The sequence below is a fragment of the Ahaetulla prasina genome, chromosome 6 (genome assembly GCF_028640845.1).
Source record: "Ahaetulla prasina isolate Xishuangbanna chromosome 6, ASM2864084v1, whole genome shotgun sequence".
NCBI classification, from domain to species: Eukaryota; Metazoa; Chordata; class Lepidosauria; order Squamata; family Colubridae; genus Ahaetulla; species Ahaetulla prasina.
In genome coordinates, this window is record NC_080544.1 from 15,407,034 (window position 1) to 15,433,315 (window position 26,282).

General features: G+C 39.1%; 1 protein-coding gene across 1 annotated transcript in view; it reads right to left on the reverse strand.

Moving 5' to 3' along the window:
- Positions 1-26,282, reverse strand: part of PSD (pleckstrin and Sec7 domain containing) — an 89,216-nt gene that overhangs the window by 13,217 nt on the left and 49,717 nt on the right. Inside the window, exons 10-11 of the mRNA XM_058187994.1 lie at positions 25,416-25,459; positions 4,339-4,517 (exon numbers count right to left, since the gene is read on the reverse strand). Coding sequence (XP_058043977.1) covers positions 4,339-4,517; positions 25,416-25,459 — 223 coding nt within the window. The remainder of the gene's footprint in view (positions 1-4,338; positions 4,518-25,415; positions 25,460-26,282) is intronic.

Below are 26,282 nucleotides of genomic sequence, written 5' to 3' on the forward strand. Positions count from 1 at the left end.
TTTACTCTTTGCATACAGGAAAGTATAGGAGTATTCCATAGGATACAGCATTTTTGAGATACTGTGTGGATGATGATCTTGCAGCGTTGTAGACATCATTAAAGGAGGTTAATGTGGAACTCTAGATGGTCCTAAAAATCAAACTGAATATATCCTAATACAAAGGAGTAAGCTGAAGACCCTGGGACACGTTGCCCATGACCATTTATAAACTGCCAGAAAAAGCCAGGAAAAAAAACCATTATGATCAAGGATGAAGTGATTTGACATAGAAGACCAAGTCCCTGTTTTTCGTGCTTAGCAAAGAGCAAACTACAGGCTAAGTGGAGGGGTCCCTACATGGTAAAGAAGATAACTGCTCCAGTAAACTATGAAATAGAATTGGGAGACTGGGAAAAGAAAATATACCATGTCAACCTCCTGAGGAAATGGCACAAGAGAACTGAACCTGGGAGGGCCTTGCTGGTATTAAAAGAAATATGTCTAGAATTATTGGATCAAGCCTGGGATGCAACCATCCCAAGGAAAAATACACATAAATCCTAGTCTAGGAGATGATCAAAAGAAAGAATTAGAATAAACGGTAGATGACTATAAACGTAAGTTTATTGTAGAAATGGGTATGACTGCCTTGGTTGCACACATAATGGACACAGGAGAAACCTGACCAATCAGACAGTGTCCCTACAGAATTTCTGAATGGTTAACAGGGTATTACAGAATGAGATAGAAAGGTACTCCAGAACATTAGAACAAAGGGCAAATATATGTGTCTCAGAATAATGTTGGCTTATCAGTTAAAACTGTGTATGTTCATTCTGGAGAGAAAGAAGTTCCCTGAGGATGAGCTCCAGCACAAATCCGAAAACTTGAAAGAATAAATATCTGGTCCTGTGACTGACTCAGATTGGATTCTGCAGAATAGAACAATCTGTAAGTGACTTGTATTCTACTATTGTATTGGTGCCAAAGCTGGGTGGAGACATATGCTTTTGTATCAAAAAATAAATAGAGTGATAAAGTTTGACGGATATTTGATGCCCCGGATGGATGACCTCCTGGATAATCTAGGCTAGGGAGAGACAAGTATGTAACCTCTTTAGATTTAACGAAGGATATTGGCAAATCCCACTGGAACACCAATCCAGAGAGAATATGATTTGCCACTCCACAGGGCCTCTTTGAGTTTTTTTTTTAAAATGCCATTTGGTCTACATGGGCATCCACATAACCTTCATGAGGCTAATAAATACAATCCTACTAGGTCAAGGTGTGCTGTCTATTTAGATGATATACATATCTATAGTAAGATCTGGAGGAACGGCTTCAAGACTGAAGAGAAATACTTGACGATCTAGGAAAGCTGAGTTCACACTAAACTCAGTGAAATACCACTTAAGTTACCAGGGAATTTGAAACTAGGAGATTTATGATTGGTAAGGGGGAGATTAAACCAGGATAGGGAAAAGTGGAAACCTTGAAACAGGTAGAAGCCCCACAAAATACTGAAAGAAAGCTCTTTCCTGGGTTTAGCAGAATATTACCAAAGGTTTATCCCTCATTTCTCCACTGTCACTGAAACCCTTAACAGACCTAATGAAAAAAAACAGAATCCTCTCAAGTATGATGGTCTGAAGAATGCTAGGAAGCATTTAAGAAGATAAAAGAAGCCTTATATATGGGAAGCCAGTGATTGGATTTCTCCCAATCATTTGTTGTGGAAATTGGTGCATTGGGTAAAACAGCAAAATATCATTGCAGACTTCCTGTTGCGATATGGGAAGGATATAGAGATGCTAAAGTAAATTGTGAGTACCAATCACTGAGTACTTGTGTATGTGTTGTCTAGAGGCCAAGTGGGGTTGTGTTGGCTCTCTTGGAGTTTTAGAGCCCACTAACCTGGCTATACATGAAAGAACCCATGAGTCATAGAGAGAACTTTGGATTTCTGGACCATGGGTTTATATTATCTACAGGAAGAGCTTCTAGCAAGAGATGGGCTACACCTCACAAGAACCAGGAAGAATGTTTAGTAAACATCTGGCTTTGCTGATCCAAAGGGCATTAAACTAAACCTGGAAGTGGAAGGAGATTAATCTGTAGGACGAAACCCAGATATAAATCTCAATAAATGAGGAAAAGAATGGTGAAAAGGATGGAGAGCTCAGACATAAAATTAGAAGATGCAGGAAGCAAATTCACGGTCAGCCATAAAGCGCTCGTATTTCTACAGTATATACTAATGCTCAAAGTATGGGGAACAAACAAGGATAACTTGAAGTCCTAGTCCATGAGGGATGGTATGATATTACCATTACTGAAACTTGGTGGGATGAAACCCCTGATTGGAACATAGTGTTAGGAGGATATATTTTGTTCAAAAGAAACAGACCCAACAAAAGAAAACAAGGAGCTGCATTATAAGCAAAGAACCAGTACACCTCTACAGAAACAGCAAGGATGAAAGTCTTCTTAAAAGTATTTGGTTGAATATTAGAGGGGGGGGGATGACATTCCTGGTGTGTAGCAGAGAAAAGATTATCTTTTTGCTAATCAGTTAACTGAGGTATACAGGAAACACATTAGTGTAATAACAGGAGACTTTAACTATCCTGACATCAACTGCGGGACAAAACCTGCAGCATTGGGAAATCAAACAGGTTCCTGATATAATAACTGACAACTCTGTCATCCAAAAGGTTGAGGAGGGAAGTACAGGGTTAGTTATACAGGTAATCATAGACTTACAATCGCAACTGAGTCCAAAATTAGTTGCTGAGCAAGATAATTGTTGAGTTTTGCCTCATTCTGCAACATTTTTTGCCACATAGTTATTAAGCGAATCACTGCAGTTGTTAGCTAGTTCCCTTAGTGGTTCACCTATCTTTAGCCTAACAAAGAGAAGGCTTAGGTCTGATATCATAGCTGTCTTCCAATACTCCATTTCAGGGAGGATGGAGATGATTTATTTTCTATAGCATCTGAGGGCAGGGCAAGAAGCAATGGGTAGAAGCTTGTCAAAAGGAGATCCAACCTGTAATTAAGGAGGAATTGTGAGAACAATTAATCAATGGAACAACTTGTCTCTGGGAGTTGTGGGTGCTCCATTCACTGGAGGTTTTCAAGAAGAGATTGGTCAGTCATTTTTTTCTGGAATGGTATAGCCCAGGGCCTCCTGCTTCAGCAGCGGGGTGGACTAAAAGAGCTCTGAGTCCCTTTCAACTCTGTTATTCTGTATTCTGTAATAATACTACATGGCAGGAAGAATACAATGGAGCACCCCAAGGTTGTGTCTTAGGCCCAATATTCATAAGCATCTTCATAAACAATTTAGATGATGGGATAGATAAGGAACTCATCAAATTTTCAGATGAAAGCAAGCGGGGTGGGGGGGGGGGGGAATAGCCAACTTTAGAAAATGAGCCAGCAATATCTTCTTCCTACCACAGTGCCTATGCAGAAATGCAAGGTAAAGCTGTAGACTTGAAATGCAAATATCAACCATATTTGTGGAGAGAAAATGCCAGAAAATGTCAGAAAAGTCATATTTCCAAATGCCAGGGACAGCTGTGGCTAAAATCAATGTAAAACACGGAATGGGGCAGGGGTGAAATCCAGCAGGTTCTGGAGAACTGATAGCAGAAATTTTGAGTAGTTCGGAGAACCGGCAAATACCACCTCTGGCTGGCCCCAGAGTTGGGTGGGAATGGAGATTTTGCAATATTCTTCCTCCAAGAGTGGGGAGGGAATGGGAAATTTGCAGTATCCTTCCCCTGGAGTAGGGAGGGAATGGAGATTTTGCAGTATTCTTCCCCTGCAACGCCCACCAAGCCACACCCATCAAGCCACGCCCACAGAACCAGTAGTAAAAAAAATTGGATTTCAGCACTGAATGGGGGTCTGATAAACGTGTATTTCTCTCTCTCCCCACTTCTATCGTTATAGCTTTCTTTCTCTCTCTCCCCACTTCTTTTTCCCCTCTCTGTGGATGCTGTCTGCATCTTCATCTTACATAGAATCCTGTTCATTGAGAAAGGGCTGATGTACTTTCCGTGCATCATAATTTGCAATTGAAGAAAAAGGAGGTCAGTGGAGGCCAGGAGACCCCCAACCACCATGGGGTGAAAAAGGAAGAAGTAAAAGGAATCCTGTATTAAAGCAACTACAGGATTAAAAGTGGACCCTTGTAAAATAAGCCTCTCCCCTTCCTTACATCCCAAGTTGCATAATGGCATAGCATAAGAGGAATTAGTATCCTTCTTGGAGCCTCAGAGAGCAGTTTCCCATGCCCTGCTGCTTCTCTCTCACTCACAAACTTTTTGCTACTCTCACACGTACTCTTTTTGCAATCTGGTTCAGCATGGCTCTTGCGCACCAGGAAACCATACTTGTACATGGCAATGCTGGGATCCTGTGAGAAGTCCAGGAAGGGGTTGCTGCAGCTGCTGATGCATTTGATAGATTTTGAGTTGGGCTCTGCCAATTCCGAAAGGGACTTTCGTAGCTCTTCTTCATCTCTAGAGGGGCAAAGAAGCATCAGAGATTCAACCTCTTCCAATTATTTGACATATATCCTATTCATCAATATTCAGCCAAGGCTTTAACATATTTGAGAGGGAGAAGCACATATTTAAAAACCTGTTTGGTGTCGTGTCTTTAAAGGGACAGACTTTTAAGGATTCCAAAGGCCCAGATCATCTCTGATTTTCTCAGTAATAGTGGAGACTGCCATGGCATTATATAGGAATATGCCTTAAACAAAACAGACAATTGATTTATTCAGTACAGACAGCAGAATAGGCACCTGAGAATACTGCAATCTTGTCTGTAGAGGTTAGGCACAGATACTTATTTTTAAACAAGAGGAACAACAGCACTTAGATTTACAGTGCTTTATAGCCCTCTCTAAACGGTTTACAGAGTCAGCATATATTGCTCCCAAAATCTGGGTCCTCATTTTACCCAACTTGGAAGGATGGAAGGCTGAGTCAACTCTGAATCTGGTGAGATTTGATCTGCCGAACTGCTGGCAGCCGGTGATCAGCAGAAGAAGCCTGCAATACTCCATTCTAACCACTGTGCCACTACGGCTCTCAATATTCCCTTGATTATTACTTTTCTAGTACTAGGTATCATTCAGGCATCATAGCATGATCATTCTTTAATGTAACATCAGCAGAAAGGATGGAAGGATCCATACTATCTATTGCAGGCCAGCTTTATTTTAAAAGGATTACATATTATGAAATGATGGGTCTTTTACTGTTAAATAGGAGAAAAATTACAAACTGATCTTTTAGACTTTAATTATATAGCGAGTAAAAGGGGCAATTTGTTTCATTTTTAAAAATAAATTTATTATACTTGCTCAATTCTAATGCTAAGGGGCTCCTCAACCTCAATATCACTTGAAATCCTATTAGTACATTTAAAATGTACAGGTGAGCTAATAATGCTCTTACGAATATGAAGTGAAGTATTGCATATCACTCACACTCAACTCCTTCAAGCTGACTTCTGTTACTTCATGGACACATACTGTACTTATAGTTTTTTTAATAGATTACAAAACACGTCAGCTAGGTCTACCTACTATCATCTGTGTACTACTAAAACTCTTTATTTCTGTAATGTTTAACTGAGCATTTTTTAAAAAGCAAGGTACTTCAAATGGGCTAACTTACAGTCCTTGCAGGTTTTATTTTGCTAGTTGTTGCTGACTATAAGGGGGCAGTGTTTATTTCTGTTTCTGCCATTGAGCCAGCGCTGTCTGAAGACATTTCCGCGGTCATGTGGCTGGGCATGATGTCATGGAATGCTGTTTACCTCTTCACCAAAGTGGTACCTATTTATTCACATTTGCATGCTTTTGAACTGCTAGCTTGGCAGGAACTGAGGCAAGGATGGGAACTCACCCCATTGCGTGGCACTCAGGTCTTGAACCTGGCCTTTCGGCTTTCCAGCTAACAAAATCCAGCATCTTAAAAACTGAGTCTTAAAATCCTGATGTCTGTGCAACAGTTCAACATGCGCTACTTTCAAGGCAGATATATCCCTGAATATCTTTCTGAATTTTTAGGAACTTTTCAAGTACATTTAGAAGATCCACCATTTTTGAGGGCATTGAGAAAACTTGTAAAGAAATATATCTGAAACCATGACCCAAAGGGTCATGAGTTGTCTAGTAACTAAATATTTGTTAACCTGTCTCAGAATCAGGTTTACAAACTACTAGAATGACCAACCCCAGAATTATGGAAACCAAAAATACAAATGAGAGTTGGACTCTCCACTAAGCTCACTGTCAGATTGAAAGAAACAAACAAAAACCCCAATTAAAAATCTGGCTGGATGTCATCAGCATATTGATTTTTAAAAAATGTTTTATTAGTTTTTTATTTTTAAATATACATCAATATCAATACATGAACAGTGTGGTCCCTGGGTATAATTCATTTTGATACATCAATAATGATAATCGTAATAATTGTTATATTAATCAAACTTATTTAATCCTAGTATTAATATATATGGTTTTTTTAAAAAGTAGTTATTCAATATTTCAATATTCCATTTTAATGTCAATAATGTTGCAAGCATACATGGTAATACCATCTTTCCCCCTCTAACTTTTTCCATCAAATTATTACTTATATTCTATTATATAAAAAGAGAAAAAAATATCTGTTAATATTCCCCCATTTCTTATTTCTACTTCTATTCTAACTTCTAATCAGCTCACTATTGCTAATCCTAATATTAATACACATGTTTATATAAGGCATAGCCCTTCATTATTTAGTTATTCAAAGTCACAATACGCCATTCAAGTACCATTTTCCATTATTTAAACATATAATACCCTTTTTCAACCTCTAATCTTTCCATCTAACTATTGCTTCATATAGAGGTGTGTATTCTTATTTCTACCTCTATTTAATTTTCTAATCAGAATGATTAATAAAGACAGAATCTCCTTTAAAAGAATCTTTACTTCTGGTGACAACGTTATTTGGCATTACTTTTTTCCAGAATGTTTTTCTGACTGCTCAACTTAGTCCAATGTACTGAGATTTTGCTAGAGATTGAAGCCCAAATATTTTGAATAACCTTCTTTAGGTTTTTTATCTTGAGTTCTTCTTCCTAAGGAACAAGCTTCTTTAGCAATTTCTATTTATATTGTATATCCCAGCTATGAGGGATCTATTATGTTTCTTAAAAGAGCAAAACCATGCAATCCATCAGTATGAATTCTGTCATATAGCGTTTACACAAGTGACTATCATTTCCAGTTTAAAACTGCCACCCAAAATGATAGTATCATATAGAATATTACCTAAAACAAGAGTGTTTTATTTCCTATATTTTTATATGGGTAGTCCTGTTGTATTTATGGTTTTTTAAAAATAATTTTACATTTTACTGTTGTAAACCATCCCATGGAGATGGGCATCAAATAAATATTGATGAATAAATAGAATATCGGATACAAATAGTATTGGAAAGGACCTTGGAAGTCTTCTAGTCTAACCCCCTGCTAAAGAAGGAGACCCTATACCAACTCTATTTCATTGAGGGCCACCTCAGGTTTGTGGTTGAACATGGGGGACTGGGTGGGCGTGGCCAGCTCAACATTGCTCAAATCAGCGCCTGGTCAGCCTGGGCTAGGCTGAGGTGCTGCAGGCCGGTCTTTCACTGTTTCCAGGATAGCCCTGCAGGCCGGATCTAACCACCTCATGAACTGGATCCAGCCCGTGGCCTGTTGTAGTCTGCCAGCAGCCTGCAGAGCTGGCAGCGGAGTCCGACAGTGAGGAGGCTGGGGAGGAAATGGGCCAGTCCTGGAGTCTGGGGAAGTCTTGGAAGAGGGCTCTGTGTTGGAGGCAGAGATGGGGCCAGGGCCATCTGAGAGTTATGTGTGGACTCCAGAGCCTCCAGAGAGGTAGAGAAACAGAGAAGCCTGTTCCTAGTGTGCACCTGTGCAGAGCTGCCAGAAGGCAAGAACAGTTAAAACAAAAGGGACAACTCGGGAGTAAGGCCTGGAGTTGATTGGCCCCTCCCATAAGGCTTAACAAAGGAGCAAACACACGTGGGCCCTTTGCAAGAAAGCAACCTTGTTAATTTTGTTCCGAGTCAGCATCTCTGTTTGATTCTGGACTCCGTGTGGCTTTGCCAAGTAGGTCTTTGGCAGCATGTCAAGGGAGATAAAGGTTGGAGATTATCCTGAAGGACTTCTCCCAAAGGACTTTTTGGAACTAATTGGGACTCAACTGTGAATGAAAGTAATTCACAGCAGTTGCAATAAAAGAGGTTTTTGGGACTATTCGTGTGTTTTAATGACTTAGTAAGCCTAGGTTACAACATGGGCCTTGAGTTTGACACCCCTGCCCTACCATTTCAGACAAATGGCTATCCAGTCTCTTCTTAAAAGTCTCCAGTGATGAGTAGTGATAAACAAATAGTTGGTGTAACTTTTAGAAACAAACTAAACTCTCCTGAGTATTAACCAAGGGTTCCCAGGGGTTAAGTTTATTTCTTCCTATTTGCCTTTTGACAAAACACTAATTGCCAGGGTCTTTAAAGAATAAAAATCTTCAGGAAGAGTTCCAACCTATGTATCTCATCCTATTATAACTCCTCAATTACAACCTCCAGTAAATGCAAATTAATCAGGGCAGGAACTACACGAGAATGCCAAAAAATCATATTAACACAATCAATATAAGACTGTCAGCCGATAAGCAACAATTTAACTATAAAAAACAAATAACAGATATTTGAGGACCTTATGATAAATACTAAATACTAAATAAAGTAGAAAAATGTGGGTTAGACAGCACCACCACCAGATGGATTCGTAACTGGCTGACCAATCACACTCAACGTGTAGTCCTCAACGGAACTACATCCACATGGAGGGAAGTATGCAGTGGAGTACCCCAAGGCTCTGTTTTAGGCCCAGTACTCTTCAACATCTTCATTAATAACTTGGACAAGGGGATAGATGGGGAACTCATCAAATTTGCAGATGACACCAAGCTGGTAGGAATAGCCAACACTCCAGAAGATAGGCTCAAGATACAAAAAGATCTTGACAGACTAGAACACTGGGCGCTATCTAACAAAATGAAATTCAACAGTGAAAAAAGTAAGGTTCTACATTTAGGCCAAAAAAACCCCAAACAAAATGCACAGATACCGTATATGTGGTACCTTGCTCAATAGTAGTAACTGTGAGAGGGATCTTGGAGTCCTAGTGGACAACTATTTAGATATGAGCCAGCAGTGTGCAGCAGCTGCCAAAAAAGCCAACACAGTTCTGGGCTGCATAAACAGAGGGATAGAATCAAGATCATGTGAAGTGTTAATACCACTTTATAATGCCTTGGTAAGGCCACACTTGGAATATTGCATTCAGTTTTGGTCGTCACGATGTAAAAAAGATGTTGAGACTCTAGAAAGAGTGCAGAGAAGAGCAACAAAGATGATTAGGGGACTGGAGGCTAAAACATATGAAGAACGGTTGCAGGAACTCGGTATGCCTAGTTTAATAAAAAGAAGGACTAGGGGAGACATGATAGCAGTGTTCCAATATCTCAGGGGTTGCCACAAAGAAGAGGGAGTCAAACTATTCTCCAAAACACCTGAGGGTAGAACAAGAAGCAATGGGTGGAAACTAATCAAGGAGAGAAGCAACTTAGAACTAAGGAGAAATTTCCTGACAGTTAGAAAAATTAATCAATGGAACAACTTGCCTGCCGAAGTTGTGAATGCTCCAACACTGGAAATTTTTAAGGAAATGTTGGACAACCATTTGTCTGAAATGATGTAGGGTTTCCTGCCTAGGCAGGGGGTTGGACTAGAAGACCTCCAATGTCCCTTCCAACTCTGTTGTTGTTGTGATGATGATGATGATAATAATGATGATGATACTGCTTACTGCTACTAAGTATTGCTATATGACAACTTAGCAGCAGGACTTAAACAGTTGTCTTAGAGAAGAAAAACTTGAAAGTGTGCATGTAGACAAGTATATTATGTTGTGCAAATTTCCAAGTCAGGTTAAAATGGAATATCAAATTCTTGAAAAATATTTGCTCAACACTTCTTGACAGCAATAGTGAGTTGGATATCCCTTTTGCAGTGGGATGATGTTGTGACAGAGATTGGCATGGGATGTAGGGTTCATTCTCTCTGGATCATTAGAAAACTTTGAGATAGTCCATGTGATTCCTTTCACCTTCTCCTTGTGAGTAAACTGCAGGAATAATCATTTCATATGGGCTGAGGAGTTAGGAGTTGAGGGAGGAACTATCTCCGCTTACAGCCCTTTTTGAGGACATTAGGTTTGACCGAACCTCAATTCTTAATTACTTTGGATTTTTTTTTCTGTGGCTTTAGAAGGATTAAGACTTTCAGAAAGATACATTATACTCCCTTCACTGGGTTAATTGCTTCTCCTTAGAGACAGGATTTTAAAATATGATTTTAGAAAATATTATTTTTTGGATTATACAGTAAAAGGGTATATAGAATATGAATTTTGAAAAGTTTTACAATGGATTAAGGCAAGGGTGAAATCTAAAAATTTTCCCTACTGGTTCTGTGGGCGTGGCTTAATTGGTGGGCGTGGCTTGGTGGTCAGATGACTGGGTGGGCGTGGCCAATAACAATAAATAATAAAAATAATAAACAAAGTATAAAAAATAAGAGGTATCAAAAACCAACTTTCACACTTTACACACACACAACACAACACAACTGACTTACACACAATGTAAAAACAGCTGCACTTCACACTTACAGCCACAAAAAGCTCAAAAACCAACTTTCACACTTTACACACACACACCTCACACACAAAATGCCACATACAGCTTTCTGAGATTTTGTGTGTTTGTGTAGTTAGAGTGAAACACTACAGAAACACACCAAATCTCAGAAAGCTGCACAAATATTTTATTATTTTATTTTATTTTATTGTGGACTTCAAATCCCAGAGTTCCTCAGCCAGCAAAGCAGGAAGTCAAAGCAAGCTTTTTTTTTTCTTCAGTAGCTGAAGAAAGCATGCAGTTGCAGCCGGAAAGGAGCAGTAATTATAGGTGAGGAGGGAGAATTGGCTGGGCATGGGTGGGGGCTCTTGTAAGTGGGGGCTGTTAAAAAGTGAGTTTAAAAGCCTGTGAGGATCAGGAAACTCCTCTGGGATCGCCAGAGGAGGCTTTTAAATCCTAGGGTTTTTTTCTTGTTTTTTTCCCCCCTTCGGCTGAAGAGGGTTTTTTAAAAAAAACTTTTAAAGGGTTTTGATCTCTGCTCAGCCCCGCGATCATCAGAGGTTTTTTTTTTTTTACTTTTAAAGGCATGTTTCGGCTGAAGAAAAACTTTTAAAAGTAAAAAAAAAGCTCTGCTGATGGTGCGGCTCAGCAGAGGCAGGGGCGGCGGGGCCAGGGATTTTTGCTACCGGTCCTCCGAACCAGCAGCTGCCATCGCTACCTAATTGGGAGAGCCTGTGCAAACCGGGAGCATTTCACCCCTGGATTAAGGTGTCATGGCTGCCATTCTGCTCATTTCGCTTCGCATCTTGCCACCCTGACATTAGCAACAGGGAGAGGGAAGAGATTGAAATGCGGGAATATTATATTTGGGCGAAGAAGGGAGTTGAAACCGGTAGAAAGTAACTAGTTGTCTTTATTAAGCTTCTACAGCAACATTTTAGCAACAAAGCAATTTTCATCCAAGGAATCTTTCCCAAGTTCCCAAGTTCTCTCTGAACTTGTTAAAATGAGCTCTTTTAAGTCTAGGATTCTGGTGTTCTATTGCTTGTATTTGCGTTATATTGAATTCTAGTATGACATGGTCACTCTCACCCAAGGTTCCTGCAGTTTCAATTCCCTCTATTAATTCTTCTCTGTTTGTAATAATTAAGTCCAATATGGCTGTCCCTCTAATTCCTTTCTCTACCTTTTGGACAAGAAACTTGTCAGTTGGCTTGGTTAGGAAACTATTTGATTAGGAATCTATTTGACTGTGATGATTTTGAGAGAGCTAAGTGGGATGGATGACAGATAGACTTGGAATCATATCTTGAATTTTTTGAAACATTTTTTTCTCATGAGACAGTGGCACTGGTACTTACCCCTTTGCTTGATAAAGTAAGATAATAGAATGTCTATGGAGATTTTCAATCATCCAGGTCATGGTTGTTCCAAAGGTGTTTTTCAAAAGCCAACTAGATTTTCTTGAAGGTTTTTTCCTGAAAATATTTCATTTCTCATCGAATAAGCTTCTTCAGTTCTTCTCAGAACTAATTTTCTAGTTCTCAAAATTCAGAATAATTCTGAAAACTCAGAATGTTTTCAGGGGGAAAAAAACCCATGAAAGTCCAGTTGCTTTTTGAAAAGCACCTTTGGAACAAGATAATAGGATTTTAAAAGTTGGATACTAGAGTTGGACACTAGAGGGAGGTAGAAGATAACAAAGAATGGAAAAAATACTCTTTAACAATGATTTTTTTGTTCATGGAATGCCAAGAGAAGTTTATGAAGATTTTTGACAAAAGTTCTTTGAAACTCTCAGAAATGATTGATAAATAGTTAAGAATGCAATGAAAGAAGAACAAGATATTCTGGATAAGTCTGAAATGAATAAATAAAATAAATTAATATATGACAAGGAAGGAGAGGGATGCAGAAAAGGATGTATTGGACTTTCAAATGAAACAGGATGGTACTTTCATGTCCGCAGAAGATATAGAACTATTAACTTATAAAAGAGAGTTGATTTTTTTTTACTGGGTATATAGAAGAAATAGGTTCTAAGGGCTTTCTGAGAAGTGACAAAAATTTGGCTTATTTTTACTAATTACTAATGATTATTACTAATTACTAATTTTTCACTGGACCTTTGCTGACAAGGAATGAATGATAACTATTTTGGATTGTGTTTTTAGTAGATATAGGGTGAAGAAAGTTTAGATTACAACTTAAAATATGGCAATAAATTTAAAATTGTGCATTTTGTTGGGATGAAGGAGGAATCTTTTTTCTTTTATATTTTTGTAGTTTGTATAATTTTTATTCCTTATTCCTACTTTAATAACATTATTTGAAGAAAATCATTCTGAGGTTCTTGCGCTCCCCATCATCATGGAATAGCCATAGGAAAAAAAATTCACCAGGTTTTGATGATCATGACAAAGTCTATGATACTGAGGTAACCCAGCAATTCATCTGAGTAATCCAAAACTGATTATAGAAGAAAACTTGACAGAAGAGAATTCCAAAGTGCCCCTCTTTCACCCCATCAAGATTCATCTCAAAGAGTTCTTAAGTGACTTCTCACATCCTTTTATGGCCTGGCCAGCAAAGAAAAGGTTTTGAATATGTAAGATCTGAATGAATGAGAGTGAATGTGAGATATTACTGGTAGTCTTAGGACCATAATGGAGCTTCATATTTACAATTGTAAATTGTGATGATGATAAAGCAGGTCATTGTATGATCAAACCCAATTTTGCCACCTTTTTTGCAGCCTGTCATGTTCCAGCATATACCGTATATACTCGAGTATAAGCCGAGTTTTTCAGCACATTTTTTGTGCTGAAAAACGTCCCCTCGGCTTATACTCGAGTATATACGGCTTATACTCGAGTTTTTTTTTTCCTTCTTTTTTTCACATTATACCGGATGGCGCAAACTTGGCGGGCTTTTGCATTAGCGCGGGGAAGCCCTGCCGGTGCAGTGAGAGGGCGGGGCGGGGGAGCCGCCAGCCTTCTCGGCTGAGGGAGGGAGGGTTTCCCTGACCGGTAGCTGCCTCATTTCCCTCCCTCGGCTTATACTCGAGTCCCCAGTTTACCCCAGTTTTTTGGGGTAAAATTGGGGACCTCGGCTTATATTCGAGTATATACGGTAACTTTTATATACTATTGTTGCTCTCTAGCCCCATCTAGTGGCCAGAGAAAAAAATACCAAGTATATTGTTTGAAACTAACCCCACCCCATTACCCATCAGCCTGCACTCTCAAAACAAGTGCACGTTGGAAAGCCAGACTCCATTTCCTTTAGCATTTGGAGAAGGCAGAAGCACAAGAAAGAATCCATTTTAATCTGTGGCACATGGTCATCCAAAGACAAGCCCACATCCCACACACAGAGCATCGCTGGATAGATTCTTATTGCTTGTATTTATTAATTGTTATGTTCAGCAGTAACCCAATACTGCTAATCTTATATTTGGTTCTCACTGTATGCATTCCTATTTTCCCTAGTTTTACCATATCCTGTTCTTTCAATAAAGCATTCAGATCTACGCACATGGTCTGTTTTATTGGAGGATAGGTGGATTTAGCTGCACATTGAGCTGCACACAGGCTAACATATAGTGGAGACAGAACAAAGCCATCATTAATGAACCCTGTGGCCCTTTTGTAAACCCATTGCTTGTATGGGGCATTTTTGATGGTTTTCAACAAAAATGTAAACTGCAGTCATGTGACTGTGGGATACTGCACATGGCTATAAATGGGGCCAGTGGAGAAAACCTGAAATTTGGTCATGTAATGGGGTGGCATACTAACTTTGGAACCAAGTCATAAGTACCATTTGGAGGATCTGCTGTAATTTTGAATAGTCACAAGGGCTACCTGTACTGATAGTCGTCTACTCTTATTGAGTTCACTGATATAATTTAATATAGTCACAGATCAGAGTTCAAATGAAATGTGCTAAAAATAAAAGTAAGTATAGAAACACAAAACAAGATAAGAATGTTCCAATTGATGGCAGATTCTTAGGTAGGCAGTTAGAGTATGTTTAACAGTGTAACAGAATTCAGCTATATTCAGGGAAACCAAGTCATACTGATCTGATAATAGGAACTACACATAAAAATGACCAGAATTTTCTGGGTATTCTACCAGGTAAGAAGTTATGAGGCAGACCACAATTCCCAGGATCCTCATATGAGTTAAGACTGTCCCTGCAAGAGGCTATTGAAATGACAGCCATGTCCCATTATTACTGTACCTCATATCTGTTGTTAGTCACAAAGTCGTGTCTGACTCATCGGGCCCCCATGGACAATGTTACCCCAGGTCTTCCTGTCCTCTACCATCCCCCAGAGTCCATTTAAGTTCGCGCCGACTGGTTCAGTGACTCCATCCAGCCACCTCGTTCTGTTGTCCCCTTCTTCTTTTGCCCTCAATCGTTCCCAGCATTAGGCTCTTCTCCAGGGAGTCCTTCCTTCTCATTAGAGAAGGCCAAAGTATTGGAGTTTCATCTTCAGGATCTGGCCTTCTAAGAGCAGTCAGGGTTGATTTCCTCTAGGACTGACTGGTTTGATTGCCTTGCAGTCCAAGGGACTCGCAGGAGTCTTCTCCAGCACCATAGTTCAAAGGCCTCAATTCTTTGGCGCTTAGCCTTTCTTATGGTCCAACTTTCACAACCATATATTGCAACTAGGAAAACCATAGCCTTGATTATACACACTTTTGTTGGCAGGGTGATGACTCTGCTTTTTAATATGCTGTCTAGAATTGCCATAGCTTTCCTCCCCAGGAGCAAGCGTCTTTTAATTTCTTGGTTGTAGTCCCTATCTGCGGTGATCTTGGAGCCCAAGAAAATTACTGTACCCTCATATAGTAATAATGGGAAATGGCTGTCATTTCAATAGCCTCTTGCAGGGTCTATGATCTTAACTCATAGAGAACTTTTTAAGGTTTGCCCTCCAAAACTGCTATAGGGAGAACATTAAAGCCTATTTAAACTAGTACCCTTTCGAATCTGGAGACAGTTAGTTAGTTAGTTGTTGTTGTTGTTATTATTATTATTATTATTAATTAGAGTTAGTTAGTTGTTGTTGTTGTTGTTATTATTATTATTAATTAGAGTTAGTTGTTGTTGTTGTTGTTGTTGTTATTATTATTATTATTATTATTATTTAGATTTCTATACCGCCCTTCTCCCGAAGGACTCAGGGCGGTGTACAGCCAGAATAAAACACAAACAATATACAATTAAAAACAAAATTAAAAAACTTATTATACAGTTGGCCGAAACTTTAAAACATTTAAAATCCAAAAACCCGTTAAAATTCATATAAAATTTAGAAATATAATTTAGAAATTTAGAAATATAAAATTTAAAATTTAACTTTGTACTCATATTGCCTAATCTTAATTCCCTCTATTTTCGTTAATTCTCTTATTTTATCTAATAATGGTTCCAAAGTCAAAACAAACAATAGTGGTGATAAGTTAGAGCTTTTGCAGATGATGTAGTGGTTACCTTAACAAATCCTATAAATTCAAGTAGATTTTTGTTGGAAGTAATTGATAAATATGGAAAGGTATCAGGATTTAAAATAAATCAGAATAAAACAAAAGTGATAATTAAAAATATGTCTATACAACAGAAACAAAAACTAGAGGAAATGACAGGATTTGAGGTGGTAAAAAAGGTTAAATACTTAGGGGTTTATATTAGCTCATCGAACAAGAAACTTTATAAGAATAATTATGACTTGCTATGGCAAAAAGTTCAGAATGATATGAGTGTCTGGAAAAAACTGCAGTTGTCGCTATTGGGAAGGATTGCGGCTATTAAAATGAATGTGTTACCTAGATTTTTGTTTCTGTTCCAGATGATACCAATAATTAAAAAGGATAAAAATTTGGAAGATTGGCAGATTGGGATTAATAAATTTATATGGCAGGGTAAAAAGGCGAGGGTTAAAATGAAAATAATACAGGACTCACGGGAAAGAGGTGGCTTAAAAATGCCTAACTTTAAACTATATTATGAAGCAGTAGCCCTTTCAGTAATAAGTGACTGGTTTAATTTAACGGAGGAAAGAATTTTGAATATAGAAGGTTATGACTTGTTATATGGATGGCATGCATATTTATTTTATGAAAAAAGTGGATAGGGCTTTTAAGAATCATGTGTTGAGAAGTGCTCTTTTGGTCTGGAAAAAACATTCTTATAAATTAGATTACAAGATTCCTATATGGGCGAGCCCTAGACATGCAATAGAGAATATAAATATAGAACAGAAACAGGAAATGATTACTTATAAAGAACTTTTGTATGCTGAAGGAGGTAGATTGCAATTAAAATCATTACAGGTATTAAATGAAGAAGGGAGGAATTATACTTGGTTTCAATATGGGCAAATAAGTGCTAGATGGAAAGAAGATCAAAAAATTGGTATAATGCAAAGGGAGGAAAATTTAATAAAGCAAATTAGAAATCAGACCCAGGAGCATATAAAGAGATTGTATAATGTGTTGCTTGAAATAGATTCGAAAAGGATTTGGTAAAGGACTGTATGATAAAATGGGCACAGAATATTCAGGAACCAATAATGTTGGAAACATGGGAGAAAATCTGGGTTAGAAATGTTAAGTTTACACAAGCACAGAATTTAAGGAAAATTTTTATAAGATGTTTTATAGATGGCACTTAGATCCCAAAAAATTATCATGTATGTATCCTAATATCCAAGCGAAATGTTGGAGGTGTGATTGTGATGACGCTACATATTTTCATATTTGGTGGACTTGCAAGAAAATTAAGGCCTTTTGGATAAGAATTTGGTGGATTATTCAAAATGTACTGAAGAAGAAGATAAAGTTCCTGCCACAATTTTTCCTTTTGGGAATTATAACGGATTGTACAGGGATTGAGACTAAACTGATTCTGAATTTAATAACAGCAGCAAGACTGTTGATTGGACAATACTGGAAGAAAGAAGAGGTACCTACAATAGAAGAATGGATACTGAAAGTCATTAATTTGGCTGAGATGGCTAAAATCTCAGCTTTTTTAAAAGACAATACGCAGGAAAGATATTTAATTGAATGGAAAAAATGGATTGATTATCTACAAAACAGATATCAGATTAAGAAATATCAGATTGCCTTTGAATAATTAGAAAGTTATTTTATGTAATGGGAGATGAAAAGCTTTGGATGAGGTTAATTGGATTGGAAGGGAAAATTTTATTCTATGTTTGGTTTATGTATAACAATACCTTGTGATTGACCCGGGAAGCCGGGGGAGGGGGGAAGGGGGTTTTCTGGGAGGGAGGGGGAAAAAAGGGGCGAAAATGTCTTTGTTTTTTTTTAAACTTTTTCAATAAAAAAAAAAGTTGTCAAAAAAAAAATTTAAAATTTAAAAATATAACAAAAACTTAAGCCAGCCCCACGCGAGTAAATAAATACGTTTTCAATTTGCGGCGAAAGGTCCGAAGGTCAGGTATTTGGCGCAAACCAGGGGGAAGTTCGTTCCAGAGGGTAGGAGCCCCCACAGAGAAGGATCTTCCCCTGGGGGCCGCCAGCCGACATTGTTTGGCGGATGGCACCCTGAGAAGTCCCTCTCTGTGTGAGCGTACGGGTCGGTGAGAGGCATGAGGTAGCAGTAGGCAGTCCCGTAAGTACCCAGGCCCTAAGCCATGGAGCGCTTTAAAGGTAGTAACCAAAACCTTAAAGTGCAGCCGAAAGACCACAGGCAGCCAGTGCAGTCTGCGCAGGAGTGGTGTTACATGGGAGCTACGTGCGGCTCCCTCTATCACCCGCGCAGCTGCATTCTGGACTAACCGAAGCCTTCGAGTGCACTTCAAGGGGAGCCCCATGTAGAGAGCATTGCAATAATCCAAGCAAGAGGTAACAAGAGCATGAGTGACTGTGCATAAGGCATCCCGATCAAGGAAGGGGCGCAACTGGAGAACCAGGCGAACCTGGTGAAAAGCCCTCCTGGAGACGGCCATCAAATGATCTTCAAACGACAGCCGTTCATCCAGGAGAACACCCAAGTTGCGCACCCTTTCCCTTGGGGCCAATAACTCGCCCCAACAGTCAGCCGCAGCTGACTGTATCGGGGTGCCGGCATCCACAGCCACTCCGTCTTGGAGGGATTGAGCTCGAGCCTGTTCCTCCCCATCCAGACCCGTACTGCTTCCAAACACTGGGACAGCACTTCAACAGCTTCGTTGGGGTGGCCCGGGGTGGAAAAGTACAGCTGAGTGTCATCAGCGTACAGCTGGTATCTCACCCCAAAGCCACTGATCTCACCCAACGGCTTCATATAGATGTTGAACAGGAGGGGCGAGAGAATCGACCCCTGCGGCACCCCACAAGGCGCCTCGCTAGTTGATGTGAATATCTCAGTGATTAAAAATGGGTAACTGCTCAGTAAAAAACTATTGAGTAAAGCAGTCTGGTTCTGTTGGACTTCTAGTTAATAGTAGTTTAAATGCATGAAGTGCACACTCATAATTAACAACACCTCTGTAGAAAAGCTAAGCTGGGAATTTTTATTAAATTGTCCTGGTCCATTCTGATTCATAACTATCCTCAAAAAAAACCCCAAAACCTCAAGTTCATGGGGAAGGAAAAAAATCCCAGTAGCTTCAACCAGTATGCTAAGATGCAAATCTATGCACCTTTTTGAATTGTAATCAGCTCTGCCTCCCTCCCTAATACTGCATTTGGATTTTTTTTGTAGGAATTTAGACTGGATCCTTTCAAAGAGGAGTAAAGGACAATGTCCCAACTGGGCACCAAAAAGTAGTTGTGCGTGCGTGAGCCTTAGCTGAATATAGTTTCTGTGTATTGCTGAGGTATGCTTCTCTTTCAGATTTTTTTATAGTTATATTCTGATTGGCTGCAGTAACTATATTACATATCTAGTGTTGTGAACATTTCTTTGGCTTGGTACCATAAAGTTTAATATAATTGCACATTTCCATCCAAATCTGCCTTTTTGAACATTCTCTACTTCAGTAATTTTCTCACCTCCAGAAAAATACACAAGGTAATTATTACTTCCTACACTGATCTTGGAAAACTTCCCAGCTACAAAGAGAAACGATATTTGAAAACTACTCTTAAACCCAGAGGAAAATTTACATATACTATACATAAAGTGTCATTATTAATGCAGATCTTCACTAAACCTTCTCAGCTCCTATTTTTGTCTATCTCATACTGAAATCTTGACAAAGTCTCTTCCCTTAGGCGACTCATTCCTCACTGGGCTCATTCATATACAATGTAGGTCAGTGGTTCTCAACCTTTATAGTGCTGCGACCCCTTTAATACAATTCCCCACGATGTGGCGACCCCTTTAATACAATTCCCCATGATGTGGTGACCCCAACCATAAAATTATTTTCGTTTTGAATTTATTACGCCTGAAGCCATATTGGCTAGCGATCTGAACTGCTTGTGATTGCCTTGAGGACAGAGGCATTAAAGCGGAGACTCCTCCCCTATTAAGTTTATCGTGCCTGAAGCCAGATTAGGCTAGCAATTGGAAGTGATTGCAGCTGGTTTGAGAGGGAGACATCAGAGCAAAGATTTCTCTTTTTTAATTCATCGCGCCTGAAACCGAATTCGGCTAGCGATTTGAAGAGCCTGCAGCTGACTTGTGGAGTCAACCATTGGAGGGCGATTCTTCGACTCGCAAGTATACTTCCCATATTTCCGATGGTCTTAGGCGACCCCTGGCAAATCGTCATTCGACCCCCAATGGGGTCCCGACCCACAGGTTGAGAACCGCTGATATAGGTAGTCTTCAATTTACAACATTTGTTTATGACCATTTGAAGTTAAAACAGCACAGAAGAAAGTGTGAAAAACATTGTAAATGCTTATAACTGTTCCAATATCCACAAGGTCAAATAATAAAAATGTGGCCGCTTGGCAACTGGTATGTATTTATGACAGTTGCAGTGTCCCGGGGTCATGGGATCACCTTTTATGACTTTCTGAAAAGAAAGTTAGTGTGGAGAAGCCATATTTGCTTAACAACCAGATTACTAACTTAACAACTGTGGTAAGAAAGATCGTAAAATGGAGCAAAACTCACTTAACAACTGTTAGCAATGGACATTTTGGATTCAATTGTGGTAGTAAGTTGAGGAATACCAATAATAACTTTTGCTGTGTTTTCCTTCCTATTTTTCTATATTGCATAGAACCTAGTGGAGTGGCAAAGCAGGCCCAGTGCCCATGTGGATCTGGAGGGGCAAGATGGGCGTGAGGTGATAGGTGAGGGCATATGTGCTGTAGCATCTCTGCAATCAGTCATAAGGGTGAATGACTGCAGGAGTGCTGCAGCAGACACAACTTTGGGATTGGTATGTATATACCTTTTAGGGGGTCTGTTGTAACTTTGCTGGTCACTAAATGATCAGTTGTAAGTCAAGGACTACCTGTATTCAAAAAATATTTCATGATTATTCAATTCAAGATTATTTCAGTTTTCTTTAAGGAAGACAGCTATATCCACTAAAAAGATGGCTCCCTCCCCTCCCATATTTGACAATGATCCACTTGATGATTATAATAAACTGGAGCAGATGTCTAGACCAAGATGTTAAAGCAGACAGCAGCACATTTTATTTTCATTCAGAGACATATCTTGGATTTATGTGAAAAATAAACAGGTAGAAATAAAAAATAAAGGACAAAATTACAAAATTATTCTTAAAAAAGGAATATAAGTTTTACTATAGACATTAAATAGGGGTACTCACATGGCCCACTGTAGCTTTTCATTCTTGATAGAGCTATATACAGCCTGCAGAGGTAAAAAAAATAATATTACTTATTTATTAGGGTTATAGAACTACAGCATTTGCAGTATAATGGCTATAGTAAATGTTATTTTTTTCTCCATGTTCCTATAATGTTAGAATTTAAATTACCATATTTTTCAGACTATAAGACGCACTCCTCCCCACACCCAAGGTGGGTAGGAGTATTTGTGCATTTTATAAAGCGAATGTTATATGAATGAAATAATAATAAATTATAATTGTTTATTGCACTGTCAGCCAAATGTTCAGACTTGATTTGGCATTTTTGTCTGCCTAGTGAGTACTATTATTAAACAGTATTTAACTAATAATGCTATTATTAGTTTTTGTTAAATTAGTTTCATATAATAAATGTTTGAATCTCAATAAATAATCTGAAACTTTATGAAGGAGTTGATAAACTAAAGATTTTGAGAACCCCTGCTCTAGGGCTACCAGATCTGATTTAAGATTTTTTAATTTCCACATTGCTATCTATTAGCAGAAACTTTATGAATGCTTTACCCTGGTTCAGTTCCAGTTTTTTGAAAGGTCCAAGGTCAGGTATTTGGCGCAAACCAGGGGAAGTTCGTTCCAGAGGTGAGCCCCACAGAGAAGGATCTTCCCCTGGGGGCCGCCAGCCGACATTGTTTGGCGGATGGCACCCTGAGAAGTCCCTCTCTGTGTGAGCGTACGGGTCGGTGAGAGGCATGAGGTAGCAGTAGGCGGTCCCGTAAGTACCCAGGCCCTAAGCCATGGAGCGCTTTAAAGGTAGTAACCAAAACCTTAAAGTGCAGCCGAAAGACCACAGGCAGCCAGTGCAGTCTGCGCAGGAGTGGTGTTACATGGGAGCTACGTGCGGCTCCCTCTATCACCCGCGCAGCTGCATTCTGGACTAACCGAAGCCTTCGAGTGCACTTCAAGGGGAGCCCCATGTAGAGAGCATTGCAATAATCCAAGCAAGAGGTAACAAGAGCATGAGTGACTGTGCATAAGGCATCCCGATCAAGGAAGGGGCGCAACTGGCGAACCAGGCGAACCTGGTGAAAAGCCCTCCTGGAGACAGCCATCAAATGATCTTCAAACGACAGCCGTTCATCCAGGAGAACACCCAAGTTGCGCACCCTTTCCCTTGGGGCCAATAACTCGCCCCAACAGTCAGCCGCAGCTGACTGTATCGGGGTGCCGGCATCCACAGCCACTCCGTCTTGGAGGGATTGAGCTCGAGCCTGTTCCTTCCCATCCAGACCCGTACTGCTTCCAAACACTGGGACAGCACTTCAACAGCTTCGTTGGGGTGGCCCGTGGTGGAAAAGTACAGCTGAGTGTCATCAGCGTACAGCTGGTATCTCACCCCAAAGCCACTGATCTCACCCAACGGCTTCATATAGATGTTGAACAGGAGGGGCGAGAGAATCGACCCCTGCGGCACCCCACAAGGCGCCTCGCTAGTTGATGTGAATATCTCAGTGATTAAAAATGGGTAACTGCTCAGTAAAAAACTATTGAGTAAAGCAGTCTGGTTCTGTTGGACTTCTAGTTAATAGTAGTTTAAATGCATGAAGTGCACACTCATAATTAACAACACCTCTGTAGAAAAGCTAAGCTGGGAATTTTTATTAAATTGTCCTGGTCCATTCTGATTCATAACTATCCTCAAAAAAACCCCAAAAACCTCAAGTTCATGGGGAAGGAAAAAAATCCCAGTAGCTTCAACCAGTATGCTAAGATGCAAATCTATGCACCTTTTTGAATTGTAATCAGCTCTGCCTCCCTCCCTAATACTGCATTTGGATTTTTTTTGTAGGAATTTAGACTGGATCCTTTCAAAGAGGAGTAAAGGACAATGTCCCAACTGGGCACCAAAAAGTAGTTGTGCGTGCGTGAGCCTTAGCTGAATATAGTTTCTGTGTATTGCTGAGGTATGCTTCTCTTTCAGATTTTTTTATAGTTATATTCTGATTGGCTGCAGTAACTATATTACATATCTAGTGTTGTGAACATTTCTTTGGCTTGGTACCATAAAGTTTAATATAATTGCACATTTCCATCCAAATCTGCCTTTTTGAACATTCTCTACTTCAGTAATTTTCTCACCTCCAGAAAAATACACAAGGTAATTATTACTTCCTACACTGATCTTGGAAAACTTCCCAGCTACAAAGAGAAACGATATTTGAAAACTATTCTTAAACCCAGAGGAAAATTTACATATACTATACATAAAGTGTCATTATTAATGCAGATCTTCACTAAACCTTCTCAGCTCCTATTTTTGTCTATCTCATACTGAAATCTTGACAAAGTCTCTTCCCTTAGGCGACTCATTCCTCACTGGGCTCATTCATATACAATGTAGGTCAGTGGTTCTCAACCTTTATAGTGCTGCGACCCCTTTAATACAATTCCCCACGATGTGGCGACCCCTTTAATACAATTCCCCATGATGTGGTGACCCCAACCATAAAATTATTTTCGTTTTGAATTTATTACGCCTGAAGCCATATTGGCTAGCGATCTGAACTGCTTGTGATTGCCTTGAGGACAGAGGCATTAAAGCGGAGACTCCTCCCCTATTAAGTTTATCGTGCCTGAAGCCAGATTAGGCTAGCAATTGGAAGTGATTGCAGCTGGTTTGAGAGGGAGACATCAGAGCAAAGATTTCTCTTTTTTAATTCATCGCGCCTGAAACCGAATTCGGCTAGCGATTTGAAGAGCCTGCAGCTGACTTGTGGAGTCAACCATTGGAGGGCGATTCTTCGACTCGCAAGTATACTTCCCATATTTCCGATGGTCTTAGGCGACCCCTGGCAAATCGTCATTCGACCCCCAATGGGGTCCCGACCCACAGGTTGAGAACCGCTGATATAGGTAGTCTTCAATTTACAACATTTGTTTATGACCATTTGAAGTTAAAACAGCACAGAAGAAAGTGTGAAAAACATTGTAAATGCTTATAACTGTTCCAATATCCACAAGGTCAAATAATAAAAATGTGGCCGCTTGGCAACTGGTATGTATTTATGACAGTTGCAGTGTCCCGGGGTCATGGGATCACCTTTTATGACTTTCTGAAAAGAAAGTTAGTGTGGAGAAGCCATATTTGCTTAACAACCAGATTACTAACTTAACAACTGTGGTAAGAAAGATCGTAAAATGGAGCAAAACTCACTTAACAACTGTTAGCAATGGACATTTTGGATTCAATTGTGGTAGTAAGTTGAGGAATACCAATAATAACTTTTGCTGTGTTTTCCTTCCTATTTTTCTATATTGCATAGAACCTAGTGGAGTGGCAAAGCAGGCCCAGTGCCCATGTGGATCTGGAGGGGCAAGATGGGCGTGAGGTGATAGGTGAGGGCATATGTGCTGTAGCATCTCTGCAATCAGTCATAAGGGTGAATGACTGCAGGGGTGCTGCAGCAGACACAACTTTGGGATTGGTATGTATATACCTTTTAGGGGGTCTGTTGTAACTTTGCTGGTCACTAAATGATCAGTTGTAAGTCAAGGACTACCTGTATTCAAAAAATATTTCATGATTATTCAGTTCAAGATTATTTCAGTTTTCTTTAAGGAAGACAGCTATATCCACTAAAAAGATGGCTCCCTCCCCTCCCATATTTGACAATGATCCACTTGATGATTACAATAAACTGGAGCAGATGTCTAGACCAAGATGTTAAAGCAGACAGCAGCACATTTTATTTTCATTCAGAGACATATCTTGGATTTATGTGAAAAATAAACAGGTAGAAATAAAAAATAAAGGACAAAATTACAAAATTATTCTTAAAAAAGGAATATAAGTTTTACTATAGACATTAAATAGGGGTACTCACATGGCCCACTGTAGCTTTTCATTCTTGATAGAGCTATATACAGCCTGCAGAGGTAAAAAAAATAATATTACTTATTTATTAGGGTTATAGAACTACAGCATTTGCAGTATAATGGCTATAGTAAATGTTATTTTTTTCTCCATGTTCCTATAATGTTAGAATTTAAATTACCATATTTTACAGACTATAAGACGACTCCTCCCCACACCCAAGGTGGGTAGGAGTATTTGTGCATTTTATAGAGCGAATGTTATATGAATGAAATAATAATAAATTATAATTGTTTATTGCACTGTCAGCCAAATGTTCAGACTTGATTTGGCATTTTTGTCTGCCTAGTGAGTACTATTATTAAACAGTATTTAACTAATAATGCTATTATTAGTTTTTGTTAAATTAGTTTCATATAATAAATGTTTGAATCTCAATAAATAATCTGAAACTTTATGAAGGAGTTGATAAACTAAAGATTTTGAGAACCCCTGCTCTAGGGCTACCAGATCTGATTTAAGATTTTTTAATTTCCACATTGCTATCTATTAGCAGAAACTTTATGAATGCTTTACCCTGGTTCAGTTCCAGTTTTTTGAAAGGTCCAGACAATATTGGAGTGGCTTTTTTATTTAGAAAGTAACACATAACAACCCTTCCCACACAATATGCTTTGCTGAGTATTAGTGAACCATCTGAACTTGCCAATAGTATGGTCAGAGAGAGCTTGTTAGTTCTGAATTAAACCAATTCTCCATTAGTTGTGGGAATTCCAGAACATTTGTTATTTAAAATTACAATAATTGATTCAGGTACAATGTATTCTTAAAATTTGGAAAATGGCCCTCAAATCCAAAAAGATGCCTATATGGTTGA